General features: G+C 36.7%; 1 protein-coding gene across 5 annotated transcripts; it reads right to left on the bottom strand.

Annotated features, from left to right (window-relative positions):
* Nucleotides 1–458: 458 nt before the first annotated feature.
* On the bottom strand, nucleotides 459–19058 carry LOC140782210 (K(+) efflux antiporter 5-like). 5 transcript variants are annotated; one of them, XM_073128675.1, is made up of 21 exons: nucleotides 18648–18739; nucleotides 17418–17461; nucleotides 17114–17180; nucleotides 9572–9639; nucleotides 9407–9491; nucleotides 9217–9278; nucleotides 9035–9110; nucleotides 8749–8823; nucleotides 8125–8196; nucleotides 7906–7989; nucleotides 7702–7770; nucleotides 7540–7617; nucleotides 5697–5785; nucleotides 5340–5445; nucleotides 4328–4381; nucleotides 3624–3719; nucleotides 2100–2288; nucleotides 1935–2012; nucleotides 1374–1418; nucleotides 1190–1285; nucleotides 861–1081 (listed from the first exon to the last, which is right to left on the bottom strand). In XM_073128675.1, exons 3-21 carry the CDS (start codon nucleotides 17168–17170, stop codon nucleotides 1007–1009), a joined length of 1554 nt encoding a protein of 517 aa, XP_072984776.1. In that variant the 5' UTR covers nucleotides 17171–17180; nucleotides 17418–17461; nucleotides 18648–18739; the 3' UTR covers nucleotides 861–1006. The 5 variants fall into 5 exon arrangements, with proteins under 5 accessions (XP_072984775.1, XP_072984773.1, XP_072984774.1 ...); XM_073128674.1 differs by lacking the exon at nucleotides 17114–17180 and having other exon boundaries at nucleotides 459–973; nucleotides 5340–5436; nucleotides 18648–19048; XM_073128672.1 differs by lacking the exon at nucleotides 17114–17180 and having other exon boundaries at nucleotides 459–1081; nucleotides 5340–5436; nucleotides 18648–19048.
* Between the last annotated feature and the right edge of the window lie 382 nt (nucleotides 19059–19440).

Raw genomic sequence — 19440 nt, forward strand, 5'->3', positions numbered from 1 at the left:
TATGTACACCTAAGTAATAGTAATTATGCATGTCAAAATCAAAAATTTGCAAACTATACTCTGCTCATGCAAAGAAAGAAAACATTCTCGGTAACATTGTCTATATAAGAAGACCCTTACCTGGAACAGAGTTGCCAAAGATTCGTCCTTTTGCAATTCCAGAGAGCCTAAATTCAAGCCAAGTCAGAAGCAGAGAGGACAGTTCAAAACTTTAGATGAGATCTCACCGCAGCATTTTGATTCTCTACTCAGACACAAAAGTAATTGCCAGTTCAATGGTGATGTGGTGGGAAAGTAGTAATCAAGACATGATGGAACCTAGTTTGTCAGAAAACTCGAACCAGATTCACCTAATGTAAAGACTTTCTTGTACTTCCAATTTCATCAGAGTAAGAGCTAAAATGCTAGCATAATCCAAATGAATGAAGATAGAAAAAGAAGTGCAAATCATCACAATCTGAAAAAAATGATTGCTGCATGACATGTTTCAAAATTATATTTACATATATCTTTGTTCATTTGAGTCTGTATTTTGCCAACATCATAGCCTGAGGGAGCATTCGTCTTGTCATAATGGCATAGGTTTTGGTAAGAGAAAAAAAGGATCCTCTCTCATGAACCCTCTTCGAACAAAAATTCAAGATCCTCTTAATGATATAGTTGCAGTCTCAATTTACTGAGTGAAGAACCCTATATCATTAGTCATCAGAAAATATTTACATGTCTATTAGACAAGAATGGGGCACACAGATTACCATGTTTAAGTCTGTTGAACAATTGGGTCTTTTATGGCTTCTATGGCTCTTCTACTTCCTATGAAGTCACAAAGTTAGAACTCCCTGCTGTGCAACTATTAGCATAAAGGATAACTGGAGAGCAATTGAGGTTTCTGAAGAATGGGGCATAGTATGTAGTAGCTCAGTAGTTGATGTCAATGTGACCTATTGTATACTTCAAGGATGGTTGCTCTATCCTGTAACCACATGAAAGAAGAAAATAATTAAGCTTAGAAACACCTAGCTGTTTTCAATACCACTCCAGGATTACAGTCATATGCCATCCTGGAGGCTGGAGCGGACTTCTGCAAGGAGAACAATAATAAGAAAACATGGTGCATAAACACATGCAACCAGAGATTATGAAAGCACACAGATTGAAACAATAAAAAACAAAAAAAGGTAGAACATACCTCATTCTGCATGCTGCTCTCTGGAGGAAACCACCACACGAGATTGCCAAGGTGCATTAGAACAGGTATTATTTTGAACATGAGAGGAGTTGTTACCTGAAGCAGAAAGAGAACAGTTAAAAGAAAAATGCAAACTAAATAAATGAATAGCTCTAGTATGGTATCAAATGGGAAAGAAGCTTACCAAACTAAGAGCTGTTGTTCCCACAAGCAAGAGATACATTTTCCCCTGATGTTAAATAAGAAAGGTTAAGAGGTATACGCAGACGAACTGATTATTGAAATAACGTGCCAGTAGGTTGAGAACATGTAAATCTCTGAAAGTGTTCACTACATGTAAGAGCACATATGTTTTACTGGGAATAAAAATAAAAAATTTACAGATTATATATTTTGTCTTTTCTAAGTTAGCTAGAAGGCAAAGAGAAACTGAAAGAAAAATAACAGACTAGTAATCCTCAACCAACTATGCATATTAGTCTCTAAAGATGTTCCTTTTGTTTGTACTTACCCAGAGGTTTTCCTTCCATATATACTTACTGTTCTTGGGTGTACAAATTTTCTACACAAATGAAATTGCAGGAATCAACTTTTATCCTAATCCCAGAAGCTACCACTGACAGTAAAGATCAACATATATCAATAATACCAAAAATAACAAAGCATTCAGGACTCTGCTAACTCAGAATGCATATTATTGCAAGAAAAATTAGTAAGTCTCATGTGCAAGGATGAGAGGAGTCACCTCAACAAGATGAAGATGTGAAGCTCGGCTCAAGAGAACAAATGCAAATTCTCCAATTTGAGCTAAGGATAAACCCACCTTGGGTCCGAAGAAAATGAAAGAACAGGAGAAAGTCATTACATGAACACAAAAGTAGTCTTCCCAATTAAAAGAGACGTTACTTACAACAAGAGCTGTTCTGATATTGTACCCAAATGCTTTGACTACAATTGTTACCACAATTGTCTTAATTAAGACAACCATAATAACAACTGCAAGCAGTATATCAACATGGTTCCACAAGAATTGAAAATGTATGAGCATGCCAATGCTAGCGAGGAAGAGTGCAGCAAATAGATTACGAACCGCTTCGATCTGTATGCAGAAAAGCAAAGGAATATTCTTATAATCACCACATGTAATGGCTAAGAGAACTTTTATGGTGAAGGTTCTGTCTCTAATGATATTTACGCTTCACATAGTATTACTGTTACCAATAGATGAAAACACATCCAGTAAGGAAAATGCAAAATGAATTAAGAAGACAGATCCTATCTGCATCATCATAGTGAGTCAATGTGTTAGAACTTGGAAGTCATGGATATGAACATTTACATGCAATAATGTAAGGACATTTCTCCAATATCATAGTTAAAATTAAGTTAACCTATCCACAGTTTGTCAAGCACTAACTTATTTCATCTTAATCAACCTTAAGAATTAAGAGCTAAGACCTGACAAAATACAGGGAATACGTTAGTAGAAAGTTTCATCCCAAATATACTATGAGAGAAGACAATAATTACACCAATATGTAGGAGAAAGTCTCTAACAGATGTGGAGTTATGTGAAAAGATATTGTTTTAACTGTACCAATCAGTTGAATCACGTCAATGTAAGAAGACAAGCAATTAAAGCATGATTCAGTCATGAATATTTGAAGAATCTGGGCTTAAATTAAGTTCATAATTGATGTGTTAATTAAAGCAACAAGATTTCAATATCAAGATGATGTACAACTTTACAACATATTATATTTTTTTGTTCATCAGTATCTACAGAAGTTCTACATCGGTTGTCAAGCTACTTAATGCAAGACTATTTTCTGGGCTAGGGACCGATTACAAAAAGGTTATACAACACCTAGCTGGAAATAGTAATATAAGATATTACAACTGTCTTACTAGCCAAGGACATTATCCAAATAGAGCTGAATGGGAAAACAAGATTCATGTGGCTGACACCAATTAAAGGGGACATCAGGCTATGTTTCATTGTTCCTGACTTTGAGTGGCATATAATATTTCTTTTCTATATTTGCAGCATCTAATTTAGCTCATCAAATTGTTTCAGCTTCCTCTCTTCTGCACAAACTGTCGACTTAAACTTCAAATCAGAATGCAGAACAGTTCACTATAAATATTTAGGATACCTATTCTGCAAAAGAATCTAAATGTGGAATGGTTCACTACAATGATCTAGGAACAATAAGATGCAAAGAACATAGATCCAAAAGTGCAAGAGACAACATCTTATTTACCTCAACTTTGATGTTCTCTTATGAGGTGATGTCAATATTATCTAAATAGAGACAAAGATTTCCATATAAAGCGAACAAAGTAAGAAAAATAATAGATAGAATCTCCAAGTACTGATGCAACAATAGTACATGAAACATAAAAGCATCAATTATGCAGAAGAAAAGCTTACTTGGTCCAGAGTATGCTCTGCGAAGTCTGTGGTGGATATCATAACTCCAGCAACAAATGACCCTAACTCAAGACTTAGTCCAAGCTTATCACTGCACTGATAAAGATTTTAAAAAAGTGGTATATTCCTTAGGAATGATGGTTGTATCTTATCTTATATCTCAGCACTAAGCTAAAGCCAAAAAATAAACGGTCTATTTTCAACAAAGATTATTACCATAAAATAGGAATGAATTATCAATATAAACATGGAAGGGGCATCTTCAGTATATGGAAAATGTTAGGTTAGAATAACTAAAGTGTTGGTTCTTTTTCAGGTTAAGCTTGGAATAATACTGTTCCTTGAAGTCCTTGGAATGGCACAGGATTGAGGATCTCCCTTTTAAACAACAGCTTTATTCTTCTCTTATTTGTTGCCTTCAGAGAACCTGCTCTTAATTTAGAAAGTATTCCTCCGAAGATCTAGGCTTAAATAGTGTTAATCTAATGCAAGAACAGATCTTGACGTATCAATTTGGCTTATGATGAAACATTTCATGATAAGAGAGATGGCTAAAAGAACTTTCTTTAAGAAAGGTAAATGCTTTACTATAAGCAAACATACATAGAGGTTAAGTCTAAAGGCAGAAGACCAGGTCAAAACAGTTAGCAACTTAATATTCTTTTGAAGAGGGAATATAAACAATGCACTGAGCATGCACTTACCCAAGCTAGTAACAAGCAAAATGCCACAGAGGCTAACTGGTAGAGTTCATTTGTCTGAAAGGTCACAAAAAATACTCAATAAAAATGGAGGTAAATTTGAATATAAAAGCTTAAAATAGAGAATAACACATATCTAGAAGTTGCCATTTGTCACCACATATTATGTAGAGCGAATGGTATTATCAGGAAACCTAATAAGTCATCCATCATATACTTGCCAATAAATAAAATATGAATCAAAATGGAGAATGTATAGGCCATTATGTCATATACAATAAGTCAAACTGCTGCAAATTGGGTCATATACATTAAATATGAGAAAACAGAGACTAACAAACCAGAAGGATAACATAAACTTGGAGAATGTATAGACCATTATGTTTCAATTTTTTATACTTCTTGATAAATCTCAGGTCCATTCTCTTGATTATATTGATTGTCATACTAAGCAAGTTTCAGTTTGGTTTACCTAATTAGATTAGTAATATCATATAGTAGGTCACAAGCAGGACTCTGTAGATATGTGCAAAAATGTGTGACAAGTATTAACACTTCTCTAGCCATTGTTGCACCTAGAGATCATGAAAAAGCTAATCCCAACATTAAGAGAACTAAAGTGCTATACTTTATTTTCCTTGGGAATGTCAGGATGAACTCACATCAATCACGAGGTGCACTCCATGACTACAAAAGTTTTAAATCAACATAAGAACTGTAGTTTATATTTATATTATGCAGCAGCTCACAACATATTTTAGTTTGAAAAATAAAACAAGAAAATCCTTCACCACAAAACTGGTGAAGTGCATAAAATGCATCCAATTTGGTTCAAGAATACTAAGTATACAATCACAACAGGTTGTATATAATTTCTCAAAGATGTACCTCACTGTAATTGGACATAAAGAGCAAGCACCCTATCAACTGTAATTCCATATAAGACGAGCACCTCCAAGAGGACATTGTACTCAACCAAATAAAAAAAGAACACTAATTGTTAAGAATAACTCACTTGTGATGATAATCGCACCATAAGCTTCAAGAAGTGAGGAACAAAAAACCAAGATACAATGGATGCAGCTGTTACAAACCCAGACAGTACAACTAACCTGCATTTTCTTCAGTTCAGATCAACCAGAATATGCTATAAGGAAGTATATAATAGACACAAGCCGGAAACTTAGATTTGATGTCAGAAAAAGGAAAAAAGTACTTCAAATACAATTCTTTCCACTATATCAATATAAACCCTAATCTTTCTGAGCAACTGTATACAGATAAACGTTTTGTGACTTTTCATTATAGGCACCATTAAGTTTGAAGGAAGCAATCATAGGTATGACAACCTAATATAGCAAAAGAAACATACAACTTTCCCATTGACATTATTCCTTCCAGAACACCAGTACCACCGCCCAAAACTGGAAGCAGAGCAAAGAGTAGACCAACTGCACAATCCTGAAATTAACAGAAAAAAATGAAACAGAAATTCCAGGTTGGTTAAATCTTCACTTGTTACACTTAAGAAGCACTTGATACTTGGCAGTTGCATATACCACCAAGCAGCTTATATCCAAATTTCAAAACCATCCAGTTTTTGAGGTTATTATATTTGTGCCAATTAGCTGATGAAAAACATAACCAAATGATGGTAGCATAGGCGGTCGCAAAACTCACATGATTATTACCTGAAGAGTTTTCTAGTAAGTACTCTAATGAGACATACAACATTTGATAATTATTTATGAAAGAAGTGCAACTATGGTGCTATAAGCAAGGATGGTTGTGCTGGTCGGCACACCTCGTGCCGACTGGCACTTGTCGTGCCAGTAGAGGCACGGCACTTAGCACGGGGTGTGCCAGTGGCACACCCCCGTGCCGAGCCGTGCCGACCAGCGCGTGTGCCGTGTCGTCCGACACAGCCTTGTGCTGATCATGTGCCAATGTAGAGAAATTTTTTTTAAATTTTTTTCTATTTCTATTTCTATTAATCTTTATCAAATCAATTTTACTTATTTTCTTAATAAACATGATATGACATGTGAAACCTATTTTTTTAACTTTTTCTTATTTTCATCAATTAACTTTTGTCATTTGTCAATTTTGAAATGACAACTTATTTGTCATTTTTTAAAATTGAAATGACAACTCATTTGCCAGACCTAGACAACCACAAAATCGAATTTATCAGAGACAGAAGAAAGAAAAGGGATCATTTCAAGCTCAATATGATTACAGTCAAATGAGGGAAGAACTTGAGTCTATAGGTAACAAGGATATCGGAGAGGTGCGCCCACAGGATGATATAAGTTCATCATCATTACTATCATATTAATCACACCCACAAGAGCCGCAACACCCTTATTATACTCCATAACCACAATCTGCATATGCTTATGGTGTGCCTGTGTCGGTGCCGGGTGTTGGTCGTTCTGTGCATATTCAATATTCATATCATATCATCGAAGAATTACAAAATTCTTATTTGTATGAAGACTATGTGAGATGTTATAACGAGCAATATTATCAGTGGATGAGTTTTGAATAATATCGACAGTATTTAACGCAACATTTCAGTGTTATTCTTGTGCCAGCAAATAAAGTCTTTGATCCTCCTTGTCATTCTACGTTCAACTAGATATTAGTTTTAATTAACGAACTATTATTAATTATATATTGAATGATCAATTATGTATTGAATATTATTATGTGTTCAATTATATTATGGAGTATTCAATCATATTACGGAGTGCTTAATCATTAATATTAAATTTAATGAATGTATTCAATCATATTATGTGTTGAATAATATTTATATTCAAATATTGTTTTATCTTTGATAAAATAGGTTATTTACAAAAATAATCTAAAGATAAAATATTGTAATGTAGATTTTAAATTTTAATACATATATTTAGATAAAAATCAAAAATTGACATACCAAAGATAAAAAAAATATCTCTAAATATCCTTAAAAATTTATTAAAAATATTATAAATGTATGCCACTGGCAGGGAGGGCGTGCCACTGGCAGGGAGGGCGTGCCACTGGCATGAGGGGGGCATGCCGACGCGTGCCGATGGTGGTACGGCACGACACATGCCACTGGCACGACCATCACTGGCTATAAGAAAAACAACATAGCTCAAAAAATGTGGAATTATACTGTCCATCAAATAGGTGTTTAAGAGAAAATGCTTCAAAGAACAAACCTGAAGAATAAGTGTCCCAATTGTAACTTGACCATGAAGAGCATTGGTGTTACTTTTTTCAGCTAAAAATTTTGAAACCTGGTAATAAGGGAGTATTGTGATATATTTAATCCAACAAAAATAGTACATGTAGCAATGTGGAAAAAGGATTAAAATTATCACCACTGCTGTAGATGACATTGACAAGAAAGAACCAACAAATATGCCCTCAGTTAATTTAGCACCACATAACTACATGCAAGCAAAACTTCAGACTGTTAGGCACAACAAGAATTTAGACATCAAATTGGCTGACAGAGGATAACAGCATGGGAAACTAGTAAAAGAAGTCTGACGATAACGAAGCAAGAGATGCATTAAACTCACCATGGTAGTTAGGCCACAGATAAACATGAAAACAACAATCTGAATTAGACCCCCAAGAACAGCAACAGATCCAACTACTTTTAGCTAAGCAATTAAAAATATTGAGCGTGATCAGGTGAATGAATAAATGATATCATATATTTCACATGCTCAGAAGAGTCAGCATGGAGCAATCAGCAAACAACAATATAGGGGTCAGTTCAGCTTTATATGAGGTACCTTCGTCAAGGAAAACTCGAGGCCCAAAGCAAAAAGAAGAAAGACCACACCAAATTGTGCAACAGTTTCAACCTAAATACAAGCACATGTCAAATTATAGCCATCAATGTACCATTTCGGAGGCTTAAATAAAAAAAAAACATATAACTGACTCAGAAATTTCATCTGCCATAAAAGTATGTTGTAGTACAAATCATATCCATATTTGTTACGTATCTTGAAAGTTCAAACAACATGCAGTCATGAAACACTGATCTTAATTTAAAACAAGTTTCTTTGGTAGAGGTGACATGGGTTTTTAGTTAGAGGCTGCAATGGGCCCATTGCAGCCTCTAACTAATTAAGATCAGTGTTTCATGACTGCAATGGGCCATATTGTTTTAGGCTTATAGCTTTTGGCTAGGTCAGGTCATCCCCATAATCAAGGAAAGGGACATAACATCAAACACAGTAGGACCTGCCAATGAGTTAGGTAATATGCTACTTTAGATGTGACTCAAACTTAATGAACCAATGGTGTGGAATGGAAAGAACTAGTTTATATGCTAAAGAAGACAAGAAAAGGAAGCCAAACAAAAGAAAAAGGAATTCCTAAAGTATAACATCCAAACTCTGTTAGTCTACCTGCACCATTTCACTGATGAAGTTCAGCCCCCCTGGTCCAACGAGAGATCCAGCAAGAAGGTACCCAACAATGACCTTGCAGAAGCCAGAAAAAGGCACAATATCAACACAAGCAAAAACCCGATCTATACAACATAGATACATACTATATAAGAAACAACCACTAAACATAGTTTCAAGTTTCAATAACTTCTTCCAGACACCGGCTAACGAATAAAATCATAAAAACAAGCAGTGTAACATGACTAAATTATCAAGAAACCAAAAATGAAGAATGACCACTCACCGGCTGCCCCAAGCAGGAAACAGTGATCCCACCAATGGTAGCAAAAACAATAATCACCACTAAGTCAGAAATCAGTCTGCAATGAGACATTGCAACATAGTAAATTTAAATAAGGAGACTCGGTTCCATCTGAATACACAACATCAAATTGTTGATTAATGCCAAATGTTAATAGAGCGAACCTTAAATCTACTTGAAGCACTGGATACTTGGTTTTGCGGTTAGACATCACAAATACATTGTCCTGTGAAAATTGATGCAAGAGAATTTTTTTCAACCGGAAAACGTGAAAATGCGAAGGAAGATGCCGAAGCTTTTGGAGACCAGTGAAGCATATGTGCTAGCTGCTGCCCCATATTCACATCAATATACCTTTCTATCTATTAAGGTTGTCATGTCATCAGCACCCTCATTTTCTAATGCAAAAACATCACTGATTTGGAACGATTTAGTTGCACTGCAAGAAAAAAGATAACTTAAATAAAAAATCTTTTATAGTGGCAATTCTACTTAACAAAGCTTTAATATATAGTATACTTCGACTCCCCCGTATCATTTTTCTTTGACTTATCATGAGTAACAATAGCTACAGTCTCCAAGACGGCCTGAAAAGCACCAAAGAATAAGCCTTTGCAGTAGCAGGTTGCTAAAATCATGAGAACAATTTGTCAAATAAAGGAAGTTATGAAAACAGAAATTTGACAATGCAATTTCCATTACAACACAGATATACAATAATAAGTAATGACATGTGAATTTAAGATTTTCTTCACTACTTATACTTTCAGAAGATACCATGCACAATAAAATAGACTTTCTATTTAGATCAAAATATAATGATGAAAATTATTTACTACTTGCTGTATTAAGCTGAAAATAGTTTCCAGCTGAAGGTAAGCTTCATCAAAAATGCTTCTTGTATAGGAAAACATTTTAGTGGTTCTGAATACGTGTGAATGCTTTCTAGAAAAAAAATACTTTTAAGATATGATCTTTAGAAGAAGCAATAAGCATAAGTCTAGCAGTCCCATGCACTCTTATATTAATGAACTTAAAAGAAAGAGGACTTGAAAAATTCAGTGAGTAACTAAGAATAACATATTATGGGGCATCTATTTTTCTTTCATTTTTCATTATCCAAATCTTTCTTTTATGCAAACTTTTCTCGCATCAGGATTTCTGTTTTGAAGAATTTCAATACGTAGATTACAAATTTCATGATGTGGGCATCATCTTCAATTTGACCAAAATAGAATTACTCGAGTCCAATTTTGGTCTAATTGTTGATTTTTAATTCAAATAATCAATTGAATTAGTCAATTGACAAATATGGTAGCCTATATGCGGGGGATGTCCGTATTGAGTTATTACCTAAATTGGGTTAGTCAATTTAGGTAAGGTTTAATCAATTAGGATCCTATTAGGAAATAAATTCCTATTAGAATCTTAATTGATAGTTATGGTAAACTTATATGTGGGGGATGTCTACATTGATTTATTACCTAAATTGGATCAATCAATTTAGGTAAGAAGATCAATTAGAGTCCTATTAGGAAATAAGTTTCTATTAGAATCAGCTAGAATTAAGGTTGTTAACCTATTTAAGGGTTATTGCATGAGAAACAAGGACAAGTTGGAATAAGATTTATTTGAGATCTCTCACTTTTCTCCCCTATGGTCTTCTTCTTCTCTCTCTTTCTTTCTCTCCCTTTCTCCTACTCTATCTTAAGATTCTTCTCTAATCTCTTCCACTTTCTCTCTAAACCTCTCTTCTTCTTCAACCTCTACTTTTTCGTTGGTTATTGCTGTTGTCCAAAAGATTCCAGTAGTGAAAGAGAATCTTTGGGTGCCCGGACGTGAAGAGGAGGACTTGGTTTCAAAGTAAAGCACTACTATTCCATTTATTGGTAAACCTAAACTCTAAAGTTTTTTCTTACACCATATTTTAGGCCTTTCTACTATTAATGTACCTATTTGAGAGTTGCGGAAGCTACTGCCTTATCTGAGTGGTTTTCTCTCCTTTCATCTAGTAGTGATCCTATTAATCAATTAACTTCTTATCAGTTATTGCTTACTATATTTTACTTTAGTTACTTGTTGGGTCGATTGTTCTCCAAAACATTGCATTCATACTAGATTTGCATCATTTCATCTTTGTAACACCCCGTCCAAAAAAACCCCCTAAAGTGAGCGGACATGCCCAGCACATGCGTTGCCTTTTCTTTCTTCCCCTCCCTCTCTTCTTCTCTCTTTTCTTTTCTCCCTCTTGGCTTCTCATCACGCTGGAGCGTTGTCAGAGCTTGCCATCACTGCGGAAATGCTCGTCTGTGAGTCCTCTTCTATCTTACAAAATTAATTTTGGTTAATAATCCCGAGAGTGTCTTGTCTCCTTTTCCTTCTCGTCAGTCCTCTCAGGTAATTGGCCGGCGTTGGTAGCTTCCTCTCATCGTCCCCTTGCTATTGGTATCCTCAATGAGTTGTTCCTCCCCTCGGTTAAGGCTATGCACAGTAGCCTCACCGGTTTCTCGGTGTTTTTTTGGCCGTCATGGTCAATGTACCCCCTCCCTCCTAGGTCAGTTGCATTCCTCACATTCCGTAGGAGCCTGAGCAACCGTCTAATGGGGCTCCCATGGCTTAGTGGGTGTAATAGCAACCTCCATGGCCGTCGGCCATAGGGGAAAGTCTTCTGTCACCGCCAACCACCCTGATCGACCAACCTTTGGTACTCGTCAACCTCCATGTTCAGCCGACTCATTCTTCCTCCGTGTTCCCTCGGCATTTTGTTGGCATACTCCTCTTTTCACCATTGACAACCACCTCCTTCCTCTTGGTGGGTTTACTGTCAAAAGAGAGAGAGAAGAGGAGGCAAGGTGTGGGCTAGCTAGGGTTCGACCCAGCTTAGCTCAGACTTGGATTTGGTGTATCCCAACCTAAGTTGCTCATTGGTTAGGCTATGGCTCGGCCCAAGTTGTTGGTTAAGGGCGGCCTAACCCAGGTTGGGGCTGCAACCCAACCAATGTTTGCCAACCCAAGAAGCTTCTAAGGCTTTGGGCCCACTCTTAGTGGATTTGTGTTGGACTCTTTGGGCTTTGAGCTGGCCCAAGTAGATTAATGGCTCTCTAATTTGTTTCAAATTACTTTGATCATTTAATTTAATTACTGACATCAAACTTGAGTCTTATGTATTAATCATCTTAGAGTGTAGTCTAGTTAGCTATAATCATTGTTATAAATCAATATTAATAAATGAGGCAGTAATATGAGAGTATTTCTGTGAATTTGCTTTTAATGGGGATTTAGTTCCAATTGGAGTTTGGTAATTTTATTAGACGTGCATTTACATGCAATGAAGTAGTTAATTGAGCATGGACTATTTTATTTTCTTTAACTCAACATTAATTAGTGGAATGGTAAATATGATGATAATTGTATTAATAACCTTTAATGGTGCATCAGACCGTCGTAATTAATACTATACCTAACTAATAAATGTAAAAATTCTTGGATGAACCTACCCAAACCTATAGCAGATGTTAGTAGGATTATTTAATTAATTGGTGTCAAGAATATTTTACTTATATTTTATTATTTTCATTATCGAAGACTCTGTACTATACAAGAATGATCCGTAGCGCAGTTGAAGTTGATTAACTTAGAAATAATGTCAAGTAAGTGAATCCTCCAATCTAGGAATAGTGTAATATTAACTTTATGATTTCATAACATTTATAATTTTATATCATACATGTGTAGCTATTTAGTCACTATTCAGCATAATCATACTTATTACATCCTAGTCATTCATGGACTATTGGTGCATTCTTGAGTATGATAACGTCAAAACGTGTCATATGATTGATGATGTTAATCACTGCACCACTTGCACGTATCCCCACATAATTAAGTCTTGATTAGATTGTGTCATCTACTCACTCAGCCCAGGATTAAGGGTGAGGTGTATTATGTGATGCTTATACTATTAATAGTCCATGCTTGAGGTTGTTAGCCTGTGTGGCATTCATACAATCACACTGCCTTATTGGAGACTAAATACTGGGTGATCTGAAACTATGACTGAAAGGTAGAAGTCATAGACCTAGCAGTATCTGATGACGAATGGTCAATGATAATGATGATGATAATAGAGGTAAGAGTGGGCTTACAACTGGGGTCCTTAGTCTAATGATCATTAAACAACTGAATATATGCAACGTCGCTAGACATGTACGGGCGACATTACCTCTAGATATCTCTCCCTCTTCGATGTGTGAGATGATGTGCGAATGCATGTTATGATTTGGTGAATAATTCTGTAAGCATCTACAACTCTATGTGAGCATGAGAGAATAATTGATAAATTTGAATGATGCATTTTATGCTTTTCTTTTTAATGCGTGTGAACTACAGATATGGATATAATAGACATATTGCATGGACACATTATTATAATCAGGTTGACATATATATATATATATATATATTATGTGACATCCTTCTTTATACTACTTTTAGATTATAGAGATGAATACTTTTTTGGCTTAATTCTTACGATCTTATGATGAAAATATTTTAGATCAGTAGATGACTAAGCTCCATAGAGGAGCTGATGAAGATTTATTTATAGCCTCTTCTATCTATGTTATTGTTGTAAACCAAGTTAAATTGATTCTAGCCCTTATACAGACATTTATTCAGTTGAGGTGTATGGATATGTATTTGGGAGCTTGTTGTGGCCTGTAGTATTTTGGATTTCTTTTGTTGTATTATTTGTGAAAATACTGAGTCTAAACTTGTAGATTGTGTAATATTTACCAATAAGTCATGTGGAAATCATGTGGATTCTAGTCACGTGAGGGGCAGAGGTGTTTCAATCTTCACTTTCTATCCCATAACTAAGTTACTTTATGCCATTACACTTCCTTGATATAGTCCATATAATGCCCATAATGTTATCTATCTAAAAAGAAAAAAAGTTTACCTAGTGCAGTCATTCTAATACTCCATTCTACATCACAGTACTCGTTCTAGAAGTCGAGAAATCTTATAAATATAGCAGACTTCTCTTGGAAGCTTAGATGCGTAGAACAACCATATAGCCCATAAGAGTTGCTAAAATGTCTATCACATTAAAACGCTACATGCCTTCAACTCCATGTCTTTCTATAGTTACATAGCTATTAATATAAGTGTTAATCAGGCACTTCAAATCTTAAAACCTTTGTAAATTGTAACTTCATTTTTCCTTTCTTGTTGTAAATCTATAAGTAGCTAAACTCTATCGTATCTCAACTAAAGCACTTTACCTTTTTCATACTTACAGAAAATTTGTGAAGTTACATTACGGAGATGTTCAACAAGAACAACTCATAGTAAGATGGTAACCCGATTCTGCTTTCACTAATAAAAAAGCCACCTAAGAGAACATAAGGCAATTCAGCCAAGCTCACCTGGTGCCACCAAGCAAGGCAACCTAGGCATCAAGTTAGCATGGAATTTTAATGTATATATCCTTATAATGTACCTAAGGGATAATCTACCATATATATACATGCATACTTAATTCCTCAATATAGAAATACAACATCAGAGTTTTCTATTCGATGGTATCAAAGCCTTAAGTTCATCGTCAACGACGTCATGCCGAGCCGGTCGATCTCTCTGGCGGTTGGAATTAACATTCATCTCCGAGGACTTCACGCGAACTTGAGTCATCTCCGAGGCTCACCTATGGAGGACTCTTCCCGTTGAGCTCTCTGCCGACTCCGCAGCTCGAGGGTCAACAGAGTTTTTTGTCAAGGACCTCTCCGATCATCTCCTCTCTTGAGCGCCACCTTCTTTGGAATATCTCCCTCTCCGACTCCACTATCGTCGTCGACTTGGAAGGAGCACTCCGAAGAACTCTTCCTATCGAGCTCTCCGTCGACTCCGCATCTCGAGGGCCAACGAGAGTTTTCGTCAAGGAGCTCTCCGATCATCTTTTCTAAGGAACTTCGCCGTCGACTTGGAAGGAGCTCCGACTCCGCCATCAACTTGGAAGGAGCTCTTCAATCACCCCTTTCCTCTCTGATCCGAGCAAGGTGTCCTTTTCCATCTCTACAGTTTTTTTCTCTAAATCAATTGGTTGGACTATCTTTTCTATTGATGGGATTTACACTTTCGATTTACTGGTCAAATTTTCTCCTCATCTGAAGTCTGATCAAGACCAAATTGCTACTTGTGAATTAATTGCACCAAGTCTGATCAAGATAAATTACTACTATTGAATAAAATTACTGCTGCTGAATTGATTGCCACTGTGCTTCCAAATGGCTCATTTTGATCTAGCTCGTGATTACCTTCCTTCCGCTGACTTCAGGCTTGTCACCGCTGTTGATTGATCGTATTGGTCTGCAACTGTAGAGAGTGCACTCGATTGACGTGATCTCCCTGGTCATCTCGACAAATCTAGTCTTGTGCCCTCCAACGGCTCCAAAAAATATACTACTTGGACGGCTCATGATCGTGTATTCAGGCATATTTGATCGCCTCCATTGACAAAGCTCTTTGTTCAGATTTTACTCGATTTACTACTGCAACCGATCTTTGGTGCCACCTTCGGTTATGTTTTGTTGAGTCTAGCGGTGCTTAGGAGTACCACCTTCTATCTAAGTCAAACAACTTAGCAGGGTAAATGGTCTATTCAACAATTTTATAGTCACATGTGTGGTTTTTGGCGTGAGTTGCAGGCCTTAAAGCCTTTTGACCTTCCTCTGACTTATGAGATTTTTAGAGAGCGTCGCCAAATGAAGTGAGACGTCCGAACCCGCAACTTAAGTTTAACCCCTATTCTGATCTCCTCTCTCTCTCTCTCTCTCTCTCTCTCTTGATCTCTCTTCTCTCTCAGGCGGGCTAGGGCACCCGACGAAACGACGACGAGCAGCGATCGACGATGCTATTAGGAGAGGTGTCGTGCGGCACCCTCGTGCCATGTGCCGGTACGCCGCCGGCACGGCAAGTGCCGACCGGCACGCCCCATGCCGATCGGCATGGCCATCCATGCTCATAGTGAGAGAGGCATACTTATAGCTCAACAAAACTATATTTATGATTTAATAAGTCGGGCAGCTATATCTAATGATAGGACAGCTAATACATCTCTTTAGCTTCATGTGAAGCTTTATCCTACAGATTGTGTGCAATTGGCAGATCCAATTAGATACATACAACTTGTTGGTCATCTTGTGTACTTATGTATCACCAGACCAGATATCTCACGTGCTGTGAGTATAGTTAGTCAGTTTGTGGTAGCCCCTCGATTTATTCATTATGCAGCACTACTCTGGATTCTCAGATATGTAGGGGGGACTATTACTTGTTCTCTTTTGATGTCTGCTTATTCCTCTCATGTTCTTCGTGCTTATTCTGATGCTGATTAGGCCGGTGATCCTACCACTTTTTGTTCTACTACTGGATTTTGTGAGTTCCTTTGTGACTCTCTTATATCTTGGCGGAGCAAGAAGCAAGATATTATCTCTCTCTAAAACTGAAGCAGAATATAGTCATGTCCACTACTTCTAAGGAGATTATCCATCTTCGCCATCTATTGGGAGACATTGGCATGTCAACTTCTATGCCCACTGCTCTCTATTGTGATAATAGAAGTGCTATACAGATTGCAAGCAATCGTGTATTCCATGAGAGGACAAAACACATTGAGGTAGACCGTCATTTTGTTCAATATTAGTTTATGGCTGGCATTATAAGTCTTCCTTATATATCATCTATAGAGCAGATAGTAGATTTCTTTACTAAATCGCATCTCACTCCATGCTATAAATATCTAGTTGGCAAACTCCTTGTGTTTGATCCACCTTGAGTTTGAGGAGCGGGGTGTATATATCCTTATATTGTACCTAAGGGTTAACCTACCCTATATATACATGTATCTACTTAATTACTCAATATAGAAATACAACTTCAGAGTTTTCAATTCATAACGGGGATAATGACATCAAATTTCAAATCCGTGTGCAAAACAAATGGGTTTCATTACACCAAAGTTTTAACTTTTAAGTACTTATATATTCTTTAATTACTTACTGCCTTGACTTCTAGATATTTGTGCGCAACATGACCCGCTTGTCGCTTTTCATGCATGGATAAACAACTGTATTATGAAAAATAATGAAACATTAATTTAGAAGTTTTGGTAGATTCTATATGAGTATATCCAACAATTATTTTGCAGCCTTTAGTGGGTGTGCTTTCTATAGTACCTTAAATCCTCTCAACCCTCCACTACCCATTGAAAAGGAATGACAGAATGGAAATGACACTTTCTTCAAAGGCCAAAAAGATCGCAACAAACACTCCAACAAGTATATAAGAGAAAATCAAAACTTACCTGATGATCTGCTACACTGTCGTTGAAGCTACTTCTATCAGTACCTGACAAAGACATAAGTGTAGTTCCCATCAGCATGGAAGAGCATTCTCGGATGTTAAGGCTCATTGCCTTAGGGATAAGTACAAGACTGAGATGGATGGGATGGCCATTAACTTGGCATTTTATGGCATGGTGTGAACTAGATATAAATGCAAATGTCAGAGGATTAGCATTTTATTAGCCAAGATATCTCTCCACTCTCCAGGGTGCAACAATAATGGAGGGGAAGATATAGTAATGCCATTTGAAGGAAAGAATGAATCTCTCTTTCCGTGGTAGTTAAAATGTAGGGGCAAAGAAGAGTTCATAAATCTTTTAAGTTCATGTGACACATCTCTGCAACTAGATTTGATGTACCATCCCATCATCTTTTACAATCTAACAGAAAAATTAAAGACCAAATCATTATATCTTATAGTTCACACACAAAAAAATACTTATAGCTACATGAAGCAGATAACACTAAATGGCTTCTCTAAACAATGTTAAGCTTTGATGAACCCAGACTAAAAAACATAACCTTTCATATTCATGAAGATAGTGTTCAAGGAGGTTTTGGATTTATGAATCCTGCCTCGGGCCAATAAATTTAACAGGAAAATCACCCAATAGAACCCAATTGTTCAAGTGAATATTGTAATACAATGAAATATTAAGAGGAAATCCAACGGTCAAAACTTTACACTCAATCATTCGCATACCTCGTCACAGCACAATTGTTACCTCCGAGGTAACAGTTCCCTTCCTGTATTTGTTAAGGCACCTGCTGTGTACCACAAATAAAGTTCTTCCCGCTGCAAACTACTACATTAAATATACATCATCTTAATGAAAATCTCGGGAGATTCTTGCCACTGGATACCGCTATGGAATGAAAGAATCAAAGAAACAGAGGGGTTCCCTTTTCTTCTTTTTTTTTTTTTTCTTTTTTGACAAAAAGCACGCAGCCCTGTTTTATTGACAGAGGAGTTCTCATTATAACCTTAAACACATCAAGAACTTGCAATTCCAAGAAAACCTACGACAAGCATGCACCACTTAACTATTAACTCTAGGCCTTCCACAATTATTGGGCAATGGAGGTCTCACAAGAGAAATTGATAAGTAGATTCAAAAAAGGCAAGAAAAGAAATCAATTAACGCCGATATGATTTATAACAGCCAAGGAATCACGGTTTATTGATCTACCTTCGGGGGCGTCGTTTTCCGAGAACTCCTTCTCGAGCACGCGATCGAACATGTCGGCGATGCTCCCGTCGCCGGAGCTGTTGGGCGACGATCCCGTGACGAGGTTGCCGTAAAACTTTTCCCTCGTCTCCTTGTCCAGCTTCACGCTGACGCAAACCCTAGGGAACGGCGAGACCAGGGCGAGGTAGAGGAGGAATCCGATCGCCGCGGCCATTGAATCGAGACGCGGAGCTAAAGGCGAACAGGGGAGGAGGAGGAGGAGATCTTTGAACCGGAGGAACGCATTAGGGCAAAGAAAAGGAGGAGATAGAATTGTCGTCGAAGGGAAAATTTTGAAGGCGGCGTTTGAATGAGGGGAGAGGACTCCGACGGCTTGGTCGCCATCGGTTGGTAAACCGTTGGGTCGGACTTTCGGAGATCTCTCACGGGTATATATATAGGTCCCTCGCATCGGCGGAGTCGAATTAAACCGTTAGGCGTTAGTGGGGTCGGATGCAAATTTTTGTAGGAAATTTGCATTTTACCACTTATCTTACTTCTTATTGCCAGACCCATTCATTTCTTAGAATTTTTTTATTTTATTATTATACCAAATTATAGGATATTTATGGACCCTATATTTTATTTTTTAATACCTCAAAAAAACCTTGATATTAGTTTTTTTAATAGTCAATTATCATATAGCTAAATTAATTATAAATACAAAAATAAAAGAAATTCACTACTAAGATAAAAATAAAAAGGAACCACACAATAAAGTAAAATATGAGGTAATTTTATTTTGAGATATTAA

The sequence above is a fragment of the Typha latifolia genome, chromosome 2 (assembly GCF_019914945.1).
Source record: "Typha latifolia isolate L0001 chromosome 2, TyphaL0001v2, whole genome shotgun sequence".
Lineage (NCBI taxonomy): Eukaryota > Viridiplantae > Streptophyta > Magnoliopsida > Poales > Typhaceae > Typha > Typha latifolia.